At 42.5% G+C, this 20,000-nt stretch overlaps 2 protein-coding genes across 2 annotated transcripts in view; one reads left to right on the forward strand and one right to left on the reverse strand.

Annotated features, from left to right (window-relative positions):
• Positions 1–9,945, forward strand: part of serinc5 (serine incorporator 5) — a 48,238-nt gene extending 38,293 nt beyond the window's left edge. Inside the window, exons 9-12 of the mRNA XM_063195123.1 lie at positions 2,876–2,948; positions 3,522–3,558; positions 5,706–5,856; positions 6,579–9,945. Coding sequence (XP_063051193.1) covers positions 2,876–2,948; positions 3,522–3,558; positions 5,706–5,856; positions 6,579–6,723 — 406 coding nt within the window. The 3' untranslated portion in view covers positions 6,724–9,945. The remainder of the gene's footprint in view (positions 1–2,875; positions 2,949–3,521; positions 3,559–5,705; positions 5,857–6,578) is intronic.
• Positions 9,946–10,048: 103 nt separating this feature from the next.
• Positions 10,049–20,000, reverse strand: part of thbs4a (thrombospondin 4a) — a 27,119-nt gene continuing 17,167 nt past the window's right edge. Inside the window, exons 15-22 of the mRNA XM_063195124.1 lie at positions 18,997–19,049; positions 18,639–18,820; positions 17,775–17,953; positions 17,381–17,429; positions 16,128–16,324; positions 14,010–14,182; positions 12,349–12,488; positions 10,049–11,054 (exon numbers count right to left, since the gene is read on the reverse strand). Of these exons, the coding sequence (XP_063051194.1) occupies positions 10,999–11,054; positions 12,349–12,488; positions 14,010–14,182; positions 16,128–16,324; positions 17,381–17,429; positions 17,775–17,953; positions 18,639–18,820; positions 18,997–19,049 (1,029 nt within the window). The 3' untranslated portion in view covers positions 10,049–10,998. The remainder of the gene's footprint in view (positions 11,055–12,348; positions 12,489–14,009; positions 14,183–16,127; positions 16,325–17,380; positions 17,430–17,774; positions 17,954–18,638; positions 18,821–18,996; positions 19,050–20,000) is intronic.

Consider the following 20,000-nt stretch of genomic DNA (forward strand, 5'->3'; position numbering starts at 1 on the left):
AAGAGCCACTATACGCTCAGTGATGTGAATAATTGTGTGTTTGGATTGCTCCTGGGTACAGAGGAATGCCATCTGCAAGCAACCATGCCTGCATCCACTCATACAGTTGCTGAATGATGAATGTTTCTTATTTTCCACATGTACAGTTAGAGCCATAAATATTTGGACACCTGCACAATTTTCATCTTTTTGGTGCTGTACACCATCCCAATGGATTTGAGATGAAACAAATGAGATGTACATTAGCAGCAGACTTTCAGCTTTAATATGAGGGTGTTTGCGTCCAAATCGGGTGAACTGTGAGGGAATTATGACATTTTCTATCAGTGCCACCCCATTTTTAAGGGACCAAAAGTAATTGGACAGTCTAGTATTTATACATCAAACTTTCAATTTTTAATTTTTTTGGTTGCAAATATTTTTAGTCAGTTACAGCCTGTAATTTGCAATCCATAGACATCAATAGACACTGGGTTTTATCCCTGGTGATGCTATGATGAGCTCTCTATTGCAACAGTCTTCAGTTCCTGCTTATTCTTAGGGTATTTTCCCTTTAGTTTGGCCTCCAGCAAGTGAAATTCTTGCTCAATGGTACTCAGGTGAGGTGATTGACTGGGCCATTGCATAATATTCCACTTTTTTGGGGTAGAAATGGCTTAGTGGCTTTCCCATGAAGCTTTGGGTCATTGTCCATCTGCACTGTGAAGCATTGTCCAATGAGGTCAGAACCATTAGGTGAGATATGACATGATAATATAGCCTGAAAATCTTCAGAATTCATCCTGTGGCTTTTGTCGGTAGTCATCATCATCAATAAATACAAGGGGAAAATAGTATTGACAGATATGCATGCCCATACCATGACACTGCCACCACCATGATTCACTGATTGGGTGGTATGCTTTGAATCATGAGCAGTTCCTTTCCTTCTCTATACTCTTTTCTTCCCATTACTCTTGTACACGATTATTTTTGTCTCCTCTGTCCAAAGGATGTAGCTCAAGACCTATAAAGTCTTTTTTAGACGTTGTTTGGCAAAGCCGAATCTGGTATTGCTATTTCTGATGCAATCAATTATTTACATCTTTTAGTGAACCCTCTGTATTTCCTGTGGTGAAGTGTTCCTGAATGTTCTTGATCTTTTTCTTGATTGTTGCCTTGGACATGTATCCACCGTCCTCTTGGACACTGTTCTACATCTGGCCAACTGCTGGGAGATGGGTTTTTGTTCACCACATACAGAATAATGTCTGTCATTCACAGCATTTGCTTTCCATGTCTGCCAGGTAATTTGGTGTTGCTCTGAAATTTCTTTTTTCCAATATTCTGAACTCTTGAATTGATCACATTCAATGTTTCCCCATCTCTCAAATGGGTTTCTTTTGATTTTTTTCAACCTTATGATGGCTTGCATCACTGATAGTGACAGGTGGACTTAGGATCTCATGGAGATTCTGTAAAAATATATGGAAATGCAAATGAAACATTTTAAATGAACTCTAGGACCTTTTGTTGACATCTTGGTGATGGTGTAGTAAGGGAATAACACACATCTGACTGGAGAATAGCTGAGCAGCCTACTGTCCAATTACTTTTGATCCCTTGAAAAGTGGGCACCACACACAAAAAAACGTTGCTATTTCTTTCCTGTTAATGCGATTTGGATTTTAACACCCTCACATTAACGCTAAGAGTCTACAGTTAATGCACATCTTGTTTGTTTTATTTCAAATTCATTGTGGTGGGGTATAGGGTGGAAAAGGATGAGAATTGTGTTGCTGTCCAAATATTTCTGGCCCTAACTGTATAAGTTTAGCTGTTATTCACTCTTGTACGTTTTATATTTTTCTATACTTCTATACTTCTTTTCTATACTTTCTATACTTTCTATATTACTACACTTATTCATATCACATTTTCACACAATTATATGCTTTTCTTCCTTTATACACAAGTATAATATATTATAGCATTATAACATATTATTAGCATTACACTGTGCAAGTGTGAATAAGTGGAACTGCATGACAATTTTATTGTGACACTGCTATTTTGTTAATGGCGTGGCACTACTGCCTGTGTTGGCATCAGGTCATGCCACACATTTCTAGAATTTGGATTTCACAGCCGGACACCTGACGAAGACCTTGGGTTAGGGCAAACTGTTATGCTGATTTTTCAACAAATAAATCACAGCAACGTAGCTTCTGTGGTGTGCAGATATTTTTCCGCTTTCATTTCACAGCCAGCGCATGGTTGACCTTCAACACCAGCCAGCCAGTAGCTACTTTGTCAGCGGTGCTATGATATGTCCATGTGGCCGCTGATAAGTGGGGCAATGCTGTTTGTGTTAAGCCTTGATTCATACCCCGTGTGTGTGAGAGAGAGTTACCGATACGTGGGGAATGTTTCACGCGTGCTAACCAATGACAAAATACATGTTGAGGGTTAGCACACATACAGTACGAACAGAACAATGTACGTAGTTGACCAAGCGTAGGGTATTAATGGGCCTGTAGCTGTGTTAGCCCTCCGGCCTGGCAGTTCCTATTGACGTTCTTCTTATCTCTATTTACTTAACCTCGTTTCTTGCCCTATCCCAGCTGGCTGAAGGAGACTGGTGTACTGTACATACTGGTACTTAAGAAAGACTATTGAGTGAATGACTGCATTTATCTTGACATTTACTCCATGGGCTGTTTTTTTTAACCTCTTTATCTCTCTTCTTATCTTTCTTCTTATCTTATCTCGTCTTTAAATGTCTACAGAGATTGACGCAGTAATATGGCATTGGATTTGTGACTAGTTTGACAATGACTTAATAAAGGACTGTAACCCCCCCCCTCTCTCTCTCTCTCTCTCTCTCTCTCTCTAGTTTGACCTCCACCACTAGGAGGAGTGCCACAGCGTTGCGAACTCGGTACGGGAACTCGGTGCAGGAGAGTGAGGTAAGGGAACTGAACACTGCTCCCATGTGAACACACACCCTCCATACACTGCTCCATATGAGCACACATGACCCTCCATACACTGCACCATACGAACACACACCCTCCATACACTGCACCATACGAACACACACCCTCCATACACTGTTCCATACGAACACACACCCTCTCCCTTCAGGCTGCGTGAACACCCAAAGAGGCTGCCCTAGCTATCACCCCTAGCAGGGAAAGAGTTGGGGGTTGGGGTTTTGTTGAGGGGGGCAGTTGTCCCGGGCCCCGATAGAGAGATTCCCCAGAAATGGGTCCACATACATTTTATGCATGGGGGGGCAGTGGGGGTTTCAGATGACTTTGTCCCTGGCCCCACCAACGCTGTCAGCGGCCCCATCCCTCTAGGCTTTAGCACTATTATTGAATAGCAACATGGGGGTTATCTGCTGTTAATCGAGAACATGATGGGGGTCACCCTCACATCTGGTCTGGTGTTGACACAGCTATGTCTGCTCTAGGACCGGACGTGTTCAAGTGCAACCTTTCATCTCTTGTGTTTGTTTCCACATGTGTCTTCTACAGAGAGCCCGCTGTTGTTTCTGCTGTGGAGATGACACAGGTGAGTGAGTGCATTCTTGTGGACAATCAATCCAACCTAACCTTTGCTGATAATGGAGTCCTGTTATGACATTACAAAGATTCATCCTGATTCATTTGAATTTGACCACATGGATTAACCTCTTGTGCTGAGTAGCAGTCAACATGGGGCCTATACTAAGAAGCTGGTTCATGAGTAAACCAGGTTAAGTTAAAGGTACACTGTGCAGTAAATGGTCAACAAAGATACTGCAACTATGCTGCTCATTGAAACTGGGCTGCCTATTGCCAAATTTGATCTTTACATGAAAGTTTACAAAGTAATAAACAAATATTTTCTAGTATGGTCCAAGTAGAGTCCTTTTTGGAGCTAAAAATGGCTGTTTTGGGAAATTCAAAATGGCGGACCATGGAGAAGATCCCCCTTTTCATGTATGAAAAGTGCAATTTTTGCAGTCATAATAAATACTTAGAATTTGATGGTGGCGGTAAGTAGCCTATTCATGAAAAAGGTAACATTAGTGAATGGGCAGCATGAATTCTGGAAATAAACAACTAAAAATCTCACACAGTGTCCCTTTAAGAGTTAAATCATATAATAGAAAAGCCTGCAGTCTTATCATGTCATTACAAAGAGCCATCCTGATTCATTTGAATTCAACCTGGTCATGTGATTTACTGCCATTTTGTCATTTACATCACATGTAAATGCTTTCTTATACATGCTTTTCCTGTTTGTAAACAAATCCTGGCTGCGTACCCCTGGCTGTGCACTCGATAACCTCTGATTGTTAGAAACTGCTGTCTCTCAAAAAATGTGCTGGCTGCTTAGCATCTTGCCCCTCCTCACAGCGTGAATGTTTGTAAACAGGCCTATATTGCATTTGCTTATTAGTTCAATTTAGTTGCAGCTTTGGACACACATTGGCGAGTTGGTAAGTCATAGAGTCTACTGCCACCTGGTGGTGGGAGATAAGACTCACACTCACTCCAGTGTGGTGGTTTCACATTATTATTGTACCTTGATTTAAAGACTAAGTGGGTTGCCAAGGATTACCATATTTTTTTGTCACCTACCAGCCTAAAAATTACAATTACTTACAGCTTCAAATTAAAAAAAAAAAACATGTATCATACAACTAAACTATGTACTACTACAACCTAGATTAAAACCATGTATCCCATATTATGAGCAAAAGGCCTTTTTTATCCTAGATATTTCCTCATGTCCTAATGCTGTGGCATGTACTCCCACCACTGGCTGTGTGAGGCTGCATAGAAACAGGGATGGTGTTTTGTCCTCTGCTGCGTGGTGATTGGTCGAGGCAGAGTAATGACTTGCTGGCACCAGACATTGGCACTGCTCCATGAGAGAGCAGATTGCCATTGACCCACTGGCCCTCTGCTTAGGATGCTGATGTCACCTTCCCTCTCCCTCTCCCCCTCTCCCTCCCTCTCCCCTGTCTTCTCTTTCTTCTTTTCTCCCTCTCCTTCCTGTCCTCTCTCCAACTCTCTCCTTCTCTCCCTCTCTCCCTCTCTCTCCTGTCTTCTCTCCAACTCTCTCCTTCTCTCCCTCTCCCTCCTTTCTTCTCTCCAACTCTCTCCTTCTCTCCCTCTCTCCCTCTCTCTCCTGTCTTCTCTCCAACTCTCTCCTTCTCTCCCTCTCCCTCCTTTCTTCTCTCCAACTTCATCCTTCTCTCCCCTCCCTCTCTGTCCTTCTCAGTCTCGGTATCCCTCTCCATGTCTCTCTCCTCCTTTCTTCCTCTTGTATTCTCTCCCTCTCTCTTTTCTCCCTCTGTTTCTCTTTGTCTCGCTATCCCTCCAGATCTGCCTCCTCCATTCTCCCCCTCCCTCGTCTCTCCATCTCACTCCATCCATCTCCCTCTATCTTTCTGTCCTTCTCTCTCTCCACCATGTGCCATATCACTAGGGGGAAGGGGAAGACGTCTTTAAATGTCTACAGAGGTTGACACAGTAATATGGCATTGGATTTGTGACTAGTTTGACAATGACTTAATAAAGGACTGTAACCCCCCCCCCCTCTCTCTCTCTCTCTCTCTCTCTCTCTCTCTCTCTCTCTCTCTCTCTCTCTCTCTCTCTCTCTCTCTCTCTCCCTCTCCCTCTCTCTCTCTCTCTCTCTCTCTCTCTCTCCATCTCTCTCTCCTCCAGATGATTTTGATGAGGAGGAGCAGAAGACGGGAGGAGGTCAGGACGTGATGTATGATGAGCGCGAGGGCACCATCTACAGCTACTCCTACTTCCACTTTGTCTTCTTCCTCGGCTCCCTGTACGTCATGATGACCGTCACCAACTGGTTCCAGTGAGTACGCCACACACACACACACACACGCATACACATACACACACACACACGCATACGCATACGCATACACATACACATACACATACACATACACACACGCACACGCATACACATACACACACACACACACACACGCATACACGTACACACACACATACGCATACACATAAACACACACACACACGCATACGCATACACACACACGCACACACACACACTGCCTTGTCTGTCAGTCAGTAGCACCGATCTCCTATGATAGGGACAGAAAAAATTATACATGCCATATTGATTACAGAAGACACTCCTACGGACTGTCTCCTCCTTATTTATTGTCTCTGCTTAACCCATTTTAACCTAAGGCACCTGCAATGTCTGAAAAAATGTCTGTTAAATGCCTAATCCCTTTTTTGTGAAACGGTACCCTCAGCCTATAAAAATCTAAATATCATAGCCTCCGAAACACATATAATAAGACATGAAATAAGTTGCATTCAATAGCTAAGACACTCATTGTGCGTAGTGCATTAGAATGTGTTCATTCAGCTCTAACATGCCCACATTTTTAATGACAAAAAAAATAATCTAAAATCTCATGAGCCTGAATGCAGCGTCCATGCAGTTCCAGACGCCTAGGTCAATGTGGCGTATGCGCAGCATCCAGCTTCAATGGGTTAAACCTAAAGGCTTCTGTGTGTGTTTCTTCTTGTTCCCCGTTCCAGTTATGACGAGGCCCAGATTGAGAAGCTCCTGGACGGCAGCTGGTCTGTCTTCTGGATCAAGATCTCCTCCTGCTGGATATGCCTGCTGCTCTACATGTGCACCCTCATCGCGCCCATGCTCTGCCCGCGCAGGTTCGAGGCCTAGACGCCCGCCGGGCGCCCTCACAGTGCCCACGCTTTTTCCCACGCAGGTTAAAGGCCTAGACACCACTGGGAGGTGCCCACATGGGCGGTATCATGGCACCCATGTCCTGCCTGCCTGCCTGCCTGCCTGCCTGCCTGCGCAGGTTCGAGGCTTAGACCACACAGACAGAGGCCTACCTACCACCACTACCACTACCAACCCCACTGTCCTCTTAAACTGACGCTAATACTGCATGCATACACAGTACACACACCACACATACATACTGCACATGTATACACACACACACACACACACACACACACACACACACACACACACACACACACACACACACACACACACACACACACACACACACACACACACACACACACACACACACCACCTCAGTAGTTTTTGGTTTTATTATTATTATTATTGATGTTGGGGTCAATTTGTTTTCATATTGTGTTTACAACACAAGTGATTTCTGTTACAATTGTTTTAATTTTAGTTTTTTATTATTATTATTGTCTGTGGATTGATGCCTTACAACTTCTTTGTGAGTTGTTTTTCATGTTTTATTATGAAGTGTGGAGTTATGTTACTATTGAATTTGTCATGATAGACACCATGGCAAGTTGTCAACCAGAAGTGTGTTTTTTAATTAAGATGAACATTCTCAGACTCATATCCCAACAGACGTTTTGCTCAGGCTCTTTAGTACACACGTAAACGTACCAGTTAGTGTCTTTGCTTGTCATTTTCTGATAGATGAAGTACTCTATGCAATTTAACAGGCTTTTGTTACGTTTTTTTCCTTGTTTTTTTTTTTCTTTTACATTCGTTGGCTTCGATGTCAGCTCAAACTGCTCCTTCATTTCATTGTTCTCGAAACAATTTTTTGTTGTTGTTTGTTTTCTTCTATGATGCTATGTGGAACACTAAGAACAAAAGGCTTTGTGATTTTTATTTTCCAAAAAAAAACATGCCACACATTGACCTAAGATCTATGTAAATATAAATCATGTATATCAACGGGCCAATTTCTTTTTTTGTCATAAATATATGAATATTAATATTAGCGGAACAGAAAAAAAAGAAATCTGCATTTTTGACCATATTGTTCTTGGTCCAGGGAACAGTTTAGCAGTGTGGGAAGACTTAATCCCAGGATATGAGGTCTTTGGGAGCTTACTTTGAAAGAAAATCATAGTTGGCATTTACATAAGGGACATAGACCAAGGTTCAGGAGGTTCGAAACAATACAGCTGTTACAGTCCAAATATGTTGCTTTCATTATTGAAGATCTTTTCTATAGAACTGAGCCAGCACTGATTCGTACCATCATCTTGACATTCATGTGTTGGCTTCTCAGCTGTGCGGCCAAATACTCAGCTTAGAGTAGCATTGTAGTACATATAAGGGTAACACTTCATAATAACGAAATATCTACACAAAGCTAATTAAGTAATCATAAAAAAAACATTTGAAAATGTTTGTACATGAGTAAGGAATACTATATTGATAACGTGAATATCTACACAAAGTGGAGTGAGAATGGTTACTTGCTGGATGAGTTTGATGCGAGTTTGCATTGTCTTTCAGGACTGCTTTGGCTGTGCTGCGGCAGCTGTGTTACCATGGTTTCCCTCACTTATTTACAAACACATGGACATGTTTTGTTTGAAATTAGTTCACTTTTTACTAATTATTAGTCAAGGTTTAAAATGTCAGCTACAGTTATTATGAAGTGTTACCCATTGAAGATGTCAGTAGCTCTTTCAGTACAGAAGAACAGGAAGACGGTGCCAAAGCTAGAACCTAAAGATTCAACTGTGTGCTGCAGAAGCTAATGCAGAGCATTGCCAAATGCAGAGCAGTCAAGCAAATTTACTAATAACGTCACCATGTCTCTCAAGCTGGCTTTGAGTAGGTACAGACAACATCCTCCAGGAGTTAAAAGCTACTTGTGTGTTGTTTTGTTGTTGTTGTTGTTTTTTTAAATTAACAATCAGTTTTACAATACAATCAGAAGTGCTACTTACAGTACCAGTGCATGTCTTAGTGTGTCTTTCTGGTTTATCTTTAATTACTAATTGCATACAAAGCTGAGGTTTTGATTAACTTTATGGTGTAACAAACAAGAATTTTCACTTTTTCAGTTTTGTAATTCTATCAAATTATAATAGAAGCTGACGTTTAAATCACACTTTAGAACAGATAAGTGGGCTGTTGTAACGGTGTAATAAGTGACCTGTTGTTGCAGTGTATGTTCATACTAACCTTTACAAAATTTACAATCTTTGTGTAGTCTGGGCTAAAACTACTAGTTGTGATTTTACATTCTACAGCCTTTGTTGTTAATATGTAGATAATAACTGCACTTTTTTCTATCTTTCATACTGGCATTTTATAGTTAGAAACGAGCCGTATTTATAATGTGTAGTGTGCAGCTGTTATTGAGGCATATGTAGCATGTTTTCTACAAACTAACATTACTGCTTGGTATAGTTACACAGAGTACATCATTTGTCACAATACCACCTCACCGAAACTGGAAGTGTATTATCACATGAAGGGGTTTATCCTGTGGTTTTTATGTCTGTTTACTTAAATTAACTAATTGGTCATTGAGCGAAGTGCCAGGTTGTGTACAATAAAGAGTTAATGTTTTTGCATTTACAATAAATGGAAGTTGTATTATTAAAGGTCTCGCAACGATGTGCAATTTGTAGGTTTTTGATGGTTGCCTGTATGAAGCTAATAAGAATATGTGTCAGTTTGGTCCCTTTAATAGCGAGCGTGATTCATTTTGGGAGGGGTTGTAAACGTAGTTGTTTGCTGGTTGCCTAGGAACAGGAGACAATATTTAAGGATTTGTGTGGAAAACTGTGAAAATCAAACTAATTACCCTGACGTGATCTCATTTCTGTCATTGAGTGCCAGTGATTGACATTTACAGTAACTTTAAAATAGATTTTTTTTTTTTACAGCTTATCATAGCTCTAAATTGAAGTTCAACTGCCAGGCTCATTTTTGAATAGTCTGGTAATTGTTGATGAATAATTTGTGTGCTGTAATGCTAAGCTGACACTGTCAATCTAATTTAAACGACTATATATTATCCATGGTGCTTGGCATTTATTTGTACTACTATGTTTTTCCCCATTTACCAACTATTTTCTTTTCTTTCCCACGTGCTTAGTCTAGGTCTAATTTATGGATTTTTTTTTCTTTTTAAATAATTTCACCATAATAAATAACTGTCAGGGTTGTTTTTAAAAGACCACTAGAGGTGTTAAAGATGCACATTTAAGCAAGCTTTTACATTATGTCTGTAGTGTGCATACATTTGATTGATGTGTACAGACACATTGGCCACTAGTTGTAGGTTGATCATTGCCATCTAAATCATACCTTGGGTAGATAAAAAAAAACATTCTTGTTCATGTTTTTAGGTAAGTGTTTTTAGGATGGTTTCAAAATAATTGTCCTGTACACTTGGAGGGTTCTTGGTAGTGAAGCTGCATCTGTCAAGAATAGATTGAGGTGACTAGCCATGAGACCATCACTACTGCCATGCCTGAGCCTTAAGCCGCATACAAACTAGTACAAACTCCTGTCCTGTACTGAAGTCAAATGTCTTTTTAATGATGAACTATTAAAAAAAAGATACAAACAGAAACTTGTGTTGTTTGTGTTTTGTGTGTTGGTAATGGAAATGTCTTTTTTCGTCAAAAAGTTGGTGAGAGTGCTGAGCTGTGGAATCTTACTCAATAGGAAGGGGCTGTTTTGTTTTTAAAATAATTTATGAATTTATTTCAAAGTAGTTGTACAAAGTAGTTTCAGTGACATCTTAAAGAATCATGTGCTGGTGAATCAGACCACAAATATATATAAAAAAGAAATGTAACACTGTCGGTAAACAACTCTGATATAGCTTGTGTGTCTGGTTTACATCAAAACATGGAGAGTAAAAAAACAACTTAAAATATTATGTGCCAACCTAATAGTGTCAACGTAATATTCAGAAAAAGCTTAATATTAATGTTACGAAATCCTTTCTCACCCCCTCCCTTTCCTCTCTCTCTCTCTCTCTCTCTCTCTCTCTCTCTCTCTCTCTCTCTCTCTCTCTCTCTCTCTCGACATTTGGTGGAAGAGCTAGAACTAATGAGCAAAAAAAGTCATTCCACACATGCTGGGTTTGTTCCATCCCCCATAATGCCCGGTGACCAGGCCTCCATCTTGTTTTTCTGTCATTATCCTCTCCTTCTCCTTCATCTGTGATGATTACTTGTTGCCCAGATGCTGCGCGCTGTATTCCTGGAAGTCTGCTGGGATGGTGTCTGTGAGGGAGGCAGAGAGAAACATCATTGATGTAGTCCACACATAAAAACACACATGTTAATAATATAGTCTAGCCTTTCAAATGAATCAAAACATGTAATGTGATTTGTTTTATTTGAAAACCGCCACTTTAATATTAGCCATAACTTATTATCCTTGATCATTATATACACAAATGATAGGTTTCAAATTCCTGAGTCATTATGTTCCCATGGCATTTGGTACAATTAGATTAAGATTGTAGTGGTAGTAACATTCATGTCCAACTGTCATTATGTGTCATTATACAATCAGCTGGTAGAATTTTTGGCAGATTTTTTTTTTCAACAAATGCCAGCAAACAAAGCTTAGTGTGGAATGTCAGTAAACCTCACTCCCGGCATCTCTAAAAGATGCTCTAATAACTAAACTAATATCCCAGCTTTTAGGGGTTTTTTTTGGTAGTGTGCCTGCTTCCCATGCCAGCGTTGTGGGGTTGTGAGGTGGCGGCGGGTTCGATCCTGGGTCTGGACTGCGCAGGGTGACCTTGGTTCAGGTTCAGGAGGACGAGGACTGAATCCAAAGAGGAGCGTGAGGCCCTTACTGCATGTAACTTGTGCACTACATGTGTACAGTCTCACCTACTGTATCAGTGTCCTGTGTTTTTCTCCTCAAACTATTGGGGAGGGGGCCCTCGAGAAAGATATCAATGGCAGTGCCATTGCCCTTTTCAGTCACAGAATTTAGGGAGGTGCTGAGCTGCCACACACACAAAGTTGTCCTTGCTGTCATTTGCATAAGTACACAGCCAGTCATTACCAGCGAGGGGGCTACCAATTGCCTAGTTTGCTTGTCTGGTTGTGACAGACCTGGCTGTGGGGTTGCGGGTTGAGACGAGAGTGCATAGAGGTAGACCTGGGTGACCGCACATGAGGGGATGCACCATTGCAACGATACATACTTTGCTTTAGGGTTGTGGGTTTGAGATTGGAGTAAGACTCTTGTCTTTTGTTACTATTTAATAAATGTATGTAGTAATCCATACGTTTTCTTCACGGCCATCTGATGCCATACTTTCCTACGCACTAAACCCTTCTCTAATGCACTTATATAACAGTTTTATTTTTTTAAAAGACCTTTCTTGGCTTATGCACTTATTTTTCAGTGCTTTTCCTGTATGCACTTTGTATTTGCGAGTGTTGCATGTTATGGATTGATGCCCGCTTGTAAATTGCTTGGGATGGAAAGCGTCTGCTAAATGTAACGTAGTGTAATCTAATCTAAAGGTAGACCTGGGTTACATGAGTGACTCACCGTTGCAGCGGTACATGAGGTTGGACCAGATGATGTTTTCCTGAGAGAAGCAGAAGACTCCAAGACGACCTCCTCTCATGCTGGTGTCAATCACCACGCCAGAGTCAGCCACCACCGAGGGACCCTCGTAGAAACGCACCCTGAAAACACACGGCACGCCAGAGATTCTTTAAGTATAGAGATATGCCAACATAATAGGTTTCTATGGGCACCTAACATGACCAGGTTCCGGTCTGCCTAAAGGGGCGTGTCATAATGCTCCTAGAATGAATAGAACAGTCCTTAGGTCTGCCTAGGTCTGCCTAAAGGGAGATTTTCCCCCCTTCCCCCTTGCAATAATAGAACCCGGAAACAATGGGCCAATGGAACCTCTCTCTCTCTACTCTCTCTGCAGCACGCCACAGCCATTACAACACAGCTACACAGGGACCCTCGTAGAAACGCACCCTGAAAACACAAATCACAACTGTCCTTACAGCATGCACTCAACGCACAGACAGTACCACACTACCACACATTATTCCCCAAGTTGTTATGACATAAATAGCACAGTTACAATATTACGTTCACATTATTCATGTGTAATGACAAAATCTCTCACTCAAACAACAGTGATAGAAACATTGATATTATATTGAGATGTTGTTTTTGTAATATTTTATGTTCATCATGAATGTCTTCAATGACATTCATATCAGACTCCCCAACACGCTGGCAGTACCACATATGTCCACCAGGGAGCAGTAAATGCCCTTGTGAGCCCAGCAACAGTCAGCAGACCAGTGTGGTACCTGAACCAGTTCAATGAACTATTGTTCATGAACTACTTCGTTGGGACAAACGTGAACTGAACTCACACTATTTACTGCCTGATGACTGATCAATAAACAAGCTCATTCTGGTGCATGTGAATGAACTACATGTGCCATCGTTTAATAAGGTGCCACTTTTCCTCAGTGTTCAGGTGAAAACCCAGCCAAATACATTGCAAAGAACCCCAATAATATTAGATGGCATACACATACATTTTCACCGCTCTGGGTAGCCTGTTCTGACCTAACACTCTTCTCCAACAACCTTGGTGGAGGTTATAATGAACTATAAACGAACACATTTTTTAATGTGTGAACGGAACATTTCCTGTGGATTAGAAGAACATGCACTTTCGGTTCAGCTAGTGGTTCTCACCTGACATATCTGACCTGGGGCCGATGCTGCAAGGTCCAGCAGTAGGACACCTTGTCAGCCATTACTTACCTGTAGCCGCCATGTACTCTCTCTCTCTCTCTCTCTCTCTCTCTCTCTCTCTCTCTCTCTCTCTCTCTCTCTCTCTCTCGCTCTCTCTCTCTCTCTCTCTCTCTCTCTCTCTCTCTCTCTCTCTCTCTCTCTCTCTCTCTCTCTGTGTCTCTGTTTGCCTTGGGACCTGAAGGTAACTTCTGTGCGCAATGGAGGTCTCACCTGATATATAAGTTTAGGCAAAGGACGCGCTCAACTTCTTGGAAAAACGAAAGTCTTTGGGTGCGCGATAAAATGGATCAACTTAAGGAAGAAAAATCTGCACTCACAAACTGCGTCTCATTATTTATTTATATTACCACCATGTCCAAAAAGCAAACGCGTTTCGGCTATCAATCCTTCATCAGTGTGTGGTGCGTACTCACCTGATATATCCAACCTGGGGCCTGTGTTGCAGGGTCCAACGGTAGGACACCTTGTCCTTCCAGCCCACGTTGCGGGGGTCCTTCCACAGCAGGCGCACTTGGTCGCCCGTGTCGCCCGTGTGCCACAGGGAGTTGCGCAGGTACTCGCCAGGCCCCGTCTTAGACTTCACTGCCTGGAGGTTCAAGAAGATACTTAGTCCAAAAGCCGCACTCTCGGGTGGAATTCTTGTAAAATTTTACTCTAGTGCAGGGGTGGGGAACCTATGTCTCGAGGGCTATTGGCGGCCCTTGAAGCCGCTTTATGAAAGACCATTGGGAAACTCCAACTCCCATTGTCATTGTGACACACAGCACTCCACAACACAAAAGTGCACACTGCACACAACGAAATTGCATTTATGCCTCACCCGTGCAAGGGGGCAGCCCTCAGTGGCGCCCCATGGGGAGCAGTGCGGTGGGACGGTACCATGCTCAGGGTACCTCAGTCATGGAGGAGGATGGGGGAGAGCACTGGTTGATTACTCCCCCCACCAACATGGCGGGTCGGGAGTCGAACCGGCAACCTCTGGGATGCAAGTCTGACGCCCTAACCGCTCACCCATGACTGCCCCATTTATCCGCCCTCGACATAATTTTAATGTTATGCAGCTTCACTTGAAATATGACATACTGTATTACTATTTTGTAAAGGAATCTTAGTTCCATGTGCAATACAATTAAGCTACATTCAGGGGACCTAGAGAAGGTGGGGTCTGTTTTAAAGGTGGCTGCCTTCAATATAGGCCTAAGGTGCAGGGGGAAATCCTGGTTTGTGTTCATAGAACGGCTCTTGGAGGACTTTTATGGCCCTTAAAGTAAGTTGAAGTGGCCCTTCGAATGAAAAAGTTTCCCCACCCCTGTTGTAGTGGGTTAGCATGACAGACAGACGTTTCGGCCTAAGCCTTCTTCAGCGTCTGACCAGGTTCAGAAGACACATAAGGGTGAAGCAGGAGAGGGAAAACTTCTTATAGTGCATGGCATGCACTCTGTTTTTATGGGGTTCTTTTAACATACATTTCACATACTTTATCTTGTAGTGTGTGTGTCTGTGTGTGTGTGCGGATGGAATTTGAGTTCTATGCCAGGCTCTGAGGGGTACAGCCTGCCAGTGTGTGTGTGTGTGTGTGTGTGTGTGTGTGTGTGTGTGTGTGTGTGTGTGTGTGTGTGTGTGTGTGTGTGTGTGTGTGTGTGTGTGTGTGTGCGTGTGTGTATGCGTGTCTGCTGTGGCGTGCAAATGAACCTTAAGCTGAATGGCAGGCTACGCCATGGCTCTGGCTCCTCCACCGTGTGTGTGTGTGTACCATGAGTTGAATGCCAGGCTTTGCCACAGCTATGAATGGCATTGCCGGCCAGTAGGTTCTGCGTGTGTGTGTGTGTGTGTGTGTGTGTGTGTGTGTGTGTGTGTGTGTGTGTGTGTGTGTGTGTGTGTGTGTGTGTGTGCGCGCGCGTCTATGTCAAGTGACTGTGCAGATGAACCTTAAGATATATTCCAGGCTCTACCACAGCTTTGAATGGCACTAGCCTGATTATCATCCACTTTCAAATCTCTTCCACACTTGGTCTGACCAAGAGCATAACAATTAACGTTTCCCAAAAAGCATGGTTGACCCGCCTCCCTACTGTAGGCTTGCTACTGGTTGACTGGAGTTCCCGATTTTTCGGGAGATCAGAAACGATATTTGCATTGCTCCAGGCCTGACTACTGACTAGAAGCAGCGCAGAAGGTGTTGCGTCACTAGGAGGGTGTGGCCTGGCTAGAATGGCACAGGCTTCAGCGTGTGTGTGTGTGTGTGTTTGTCTGTGTGTGTGTGTGTGTGTGTGTGTGTGTGTGTGTGTGTTATGTGCCATGCAGATGTGCTGTACCTTGAGCTGTATGCCCGGCTCTGCCACTGCCCTGAAGGGCACGGCCTGCCAGTAGGTCTGCTCCGTCTGCTTTAGTGTGTGTGTGTGTGTGTGTGTGTGTGTGTGTGTGTGTGTGTGTGTGTGTGTGTGTGTGTGTGTGTGTGTGTGTGTGTGTGTGTGTGTGTGTGTGTGTGTGTGTGTGTGTGTGTGTGTGTGTGTGTGTGTGTGTGTGTGTACCTTGAGCTGTATGCCCGGCTCTGCCACTGCCCTGAAGGGCACGGCCTGCCAGTAGGTCTGCTCCGTCTGCTTCCACATCACCACGTAGAAGCTGGAGGAGTCTTGGTAGCCGAAGATGAAGCCCACGTAGTCGTCGTCCGTCGCCGTGTTCACGTGGAACGTGCCCTCAAAGTCCACGCCGTTGAAGGCCGTGTAGCCTGGCAGCAAGACATGAGCGCCTAATGAGTCAGTTCTTACGACCTCTTGTGTCTAATGTAAGTGGGATGGAGTGACCATCACGAGAGTTGTGGATGTGCTCTGTCTCTCTCTCTCTCTGTCTGTCTCTCTGTCTCTCTGTCTCTCTCTCTTTCTTTCTCTCTCTCTCTCTCTCTCTCTCTCTCTCTCTCTCTCTCTCTCTCTCTCTCTCTCTCTCTCTCTCTCTCTCTCTCCCTCTCTCTCTCTCTGTCTCTGTTTGCCTGGGACCTGAAGACAACGTCTGTGTAAACTGGTGGAGTTCTCACCTGATTTGTTATATACTGAATATGCTGTGTAATCTTCGATGACTTCACATACCTAAGTGACAAATTAATATCCAGCCTAATTTTTTGTGGGTCGCTAATATGGAGGACAGATTTAGTCAGGGCTCTTGGCAATTGCCTAGGTTTGCCTAATGGATGGAAAGCCTGCCTCTGTCACTATGGTACCTTCTATGGTTCTTAACCTTTTTTCCAAACGCACCCCCTTACCTGTGCCGAAGGGAAGTCGCGCACCCCCAACCCAAACCTCTACATGTGTATACATACTAAAAATGATGTTAAGTGATTAATTGCAATAATTCTTGCTTGGGACATTAATCAATACCTTAATGACTTTAAATGGGGACCAAACATGTTTTAATTTTGTCTTAAATTGGACTAAATATAATGTTCCCGACCAAAATGTTGGTCGCAACCTCAACATAATCAAAATCCTGCGCACCCCCTGAAATCTCAGGCGCACCCCAGGTTAAGAACCACTGCCCTAGAAGGTTCAGGTTTGAGTTCCGGCGGGGCAACTCTACTCCTTTTCACTACAATATAAAAGCTTGAAAAGCCGGGCAGCCGTGGTTTAGAATGACCAGCTGTGGCTTAATAATGAGGGAATCTGTATTGTCATCTGCCATGTAATCTGTTTTGATGGACTGCTGATCACTACAGACTGTGCTTCAGTAGGAATGTTCAGTATTTGTGAAAACCCTGATTCTGAAGTCTTTGAAGAAGTTATACAATACATACCCACAGCAAGGCCGGGATCACTGTTCATTGTCTGGACAATCTCCATACCCTAAGAAGAAAAAGCAATTCACAAATACAAGATTAATCCATTCATACAATTGACAGTACATGGCCATTTGTGCTTAACCACTTAGCACAGATCCTATGTTATTATAACCAGACTGTCACCAAAATTGTTATGGCTATGTCTTAATCTGTTACTTAAGGCTCTCGGTACAGTCATAGCAATGTTGTTGTGATGCAGTTGAGTATTTTCAGGAAATCGTGAATAGGCCTACCAGCGACCCCAAGACGCTACAAAATAACTTAATAACAAAATAACTACAATACAACTGCCCAAGTCCTCTAAACTGTCTTGGTCTCCTATCTGAGTTCCTCAGTAGGTGTGTCTGACCTGGTTGAGGACGACCCAGTTGGGGTCGATCTGAGCGTCTCCCTCGGGGTCCAGCACCACCGTCTGGAAGGCGCGGAAGTCTGTCATTGTCACCTCTGCGTTCTCCGGGCAGCTGTCAATGCGGTCGATGATCTTGTCATGGTCAAGGTCACCAAAGCATGCGTCGCCATATATGCCACCTGGTGGTGAGTAGAGGTTATTCATCCCAAAGGTGTCCAAAAGCATCTTCTCCAATCATCATACACAACTATCACAGATTATACAGTAATTCTATACTGTATATCGAGTTCGATCACACAAGTCGCGGAACAGTTTAGGTGGCTCTTGGCTCTGGCCTCTTTTCCATCATACTCAAATATTATAGATTATGCAGTACTGTATCTCCCCATACAGTATATCCACTTGGATCACACGAATTGCTGAACTATTTAGGTGACTCTTGGCCATGTGCCTGTGCTGTGTAATGTAAGCAGGTTGAGAAAGTAAACATCCTGCAATTCATTTTTTCTGAATTTGAATCTGCAGGTTTAGTAATCGGCTAGAACATGTCACCTCTTTTAAGTCAACTTGGATAAAAATGTCTGCTAAATGTAATGTAATGAGAAAAATATTGGCAGTTCTTTTTTCTATTTGTCATTTCTGTGTTTTTTTTTTCATCCTGTGATGTCCCTCTGGATACGAAAAGATTAATTGTAGCGAAGGGGTTTTGAGTTGCCACACCGGCACTCAAACTCAGGCTTCTTAGAATACTCTTACAACAGGGGCTCTGACCACCACATTAAAGACCCAAGATCATTGCCGTGACAGTCAAGGCACACCCACAACCCTACAGTAGGGATGGTTGCTTCATCACATTCATGTTACCGTTGGTGTTTTTTTGGTCAGGGTTCGGCACGAGTCTGCAGTTGTCCGTGGTGTCAGGGACCCCATCGTTGTCATCGTCATCGTCACATTCGTCTCCAAGGCCATCTTTGTCAGTGTCCAGCTGAGAGCTGTTGATGACGTCAGGGCAGTTGTCCTTGGTGTTCTGATGACCATCTCCATCACTGGAACGAGATGGGGGAAAAAAAACATGGAGGTTCGTAACTCAAGTTGAGAGCTTTTTGAAATACACAAGTTTTTGAAAATGTTAAATGTTGAATGTTGAATGTTTGTCAAATTAAAGTTGACTCCTCAGTTAATCTGTTCCATGATGTGATGTTTGATGCACAAGAAGCCGTACCTGTCAATGTTGGTATCACAGGAGTCTCCCACAAGATCATCATCAACATCGGACTACAATTTAACAAAAAAAAACATGAATGAAAAACATTGAAACAATTGTTGTTTTATCTATGTTTAAATTTGTTTTATTATTGTTTTAATTATGTTCAGTGTTCTCCCAAATCTTCTACCATTCACATGTACCACTGGTACGTCACTGATTCTTGAGAAAGTGGCTAAAACAGGTTGTAATCTTGAAAGAAAAAAACGAAGTGAATGACTAAATAATATGGTATATCCTCGTAGACAAAGGTCTTGGCTTTTCAGAAATGCACAAGGCCAATCTCCCCATTTTGATTTTTTGTCAGAATTCAGGTTTTTCTCCGCTCATACCTTGTTTTTTGTCAACACCGTCAGACACAATTAAAAGCAATAAAAAGTGTATTGATTTGGTTGCATATGTATCTGGAGTTTTTAAGTGTTTGTGTGTGTTTTTTGCTTCACACATACGCCTTTAAATGTTGAAAATTCACTTACATTCTATTTTAATACTGCTTGATGTGTTCTAATTTAAAAATATGTGCTGTCAGACAATGCTTACTTAATGCCTAAATAGATCAAAATTTGTTTTTGTAATTTCACAAATATTCGTGTAGGCTTAAATTTGCTATTACTTTGATAATTCAACAACTCCAAAGGAAAATTTTGTAAGCACATTAATTTAAAATGTCCAAAACTCCTTCTTACGGTGGTGACTTAAGAACTGACGGTGGTGACAGTAATCTGAAGGTGGTGAAAGTGACCCAATTATGACCTACATTTAGCAAAGTAAATAGCCCTCTCAAGTCAATGACATCTAGCATAAACACTTTATTTTTGTGTGTGCACAGTATGTTTGTGCATGTAGTAGGCCTAGATTATTGAAAATGTGGCATAAACAGGTTTTAAGTTGTTCAAATCCAAAATATAGAGGTGTATTATCATAGATGAAGGTCTTGGCTGTGCAGTGAATGTATTGGCCAA

Source organism: Engraulis encrasicolus, chromosome 3, assembly GCF_034702125.1.
Source record: "Engraulis encrasicolus isolate BLACKSEA-1 chromosome 3, IST_EnEncr_1.0, whole genome shotgun sequence".
NCBI lineage: Eukaryota > Metazoa > Chordata > Actinopteri > Clupeiformes > Engraulidae > Engraulis > Engraulis encrasicolus.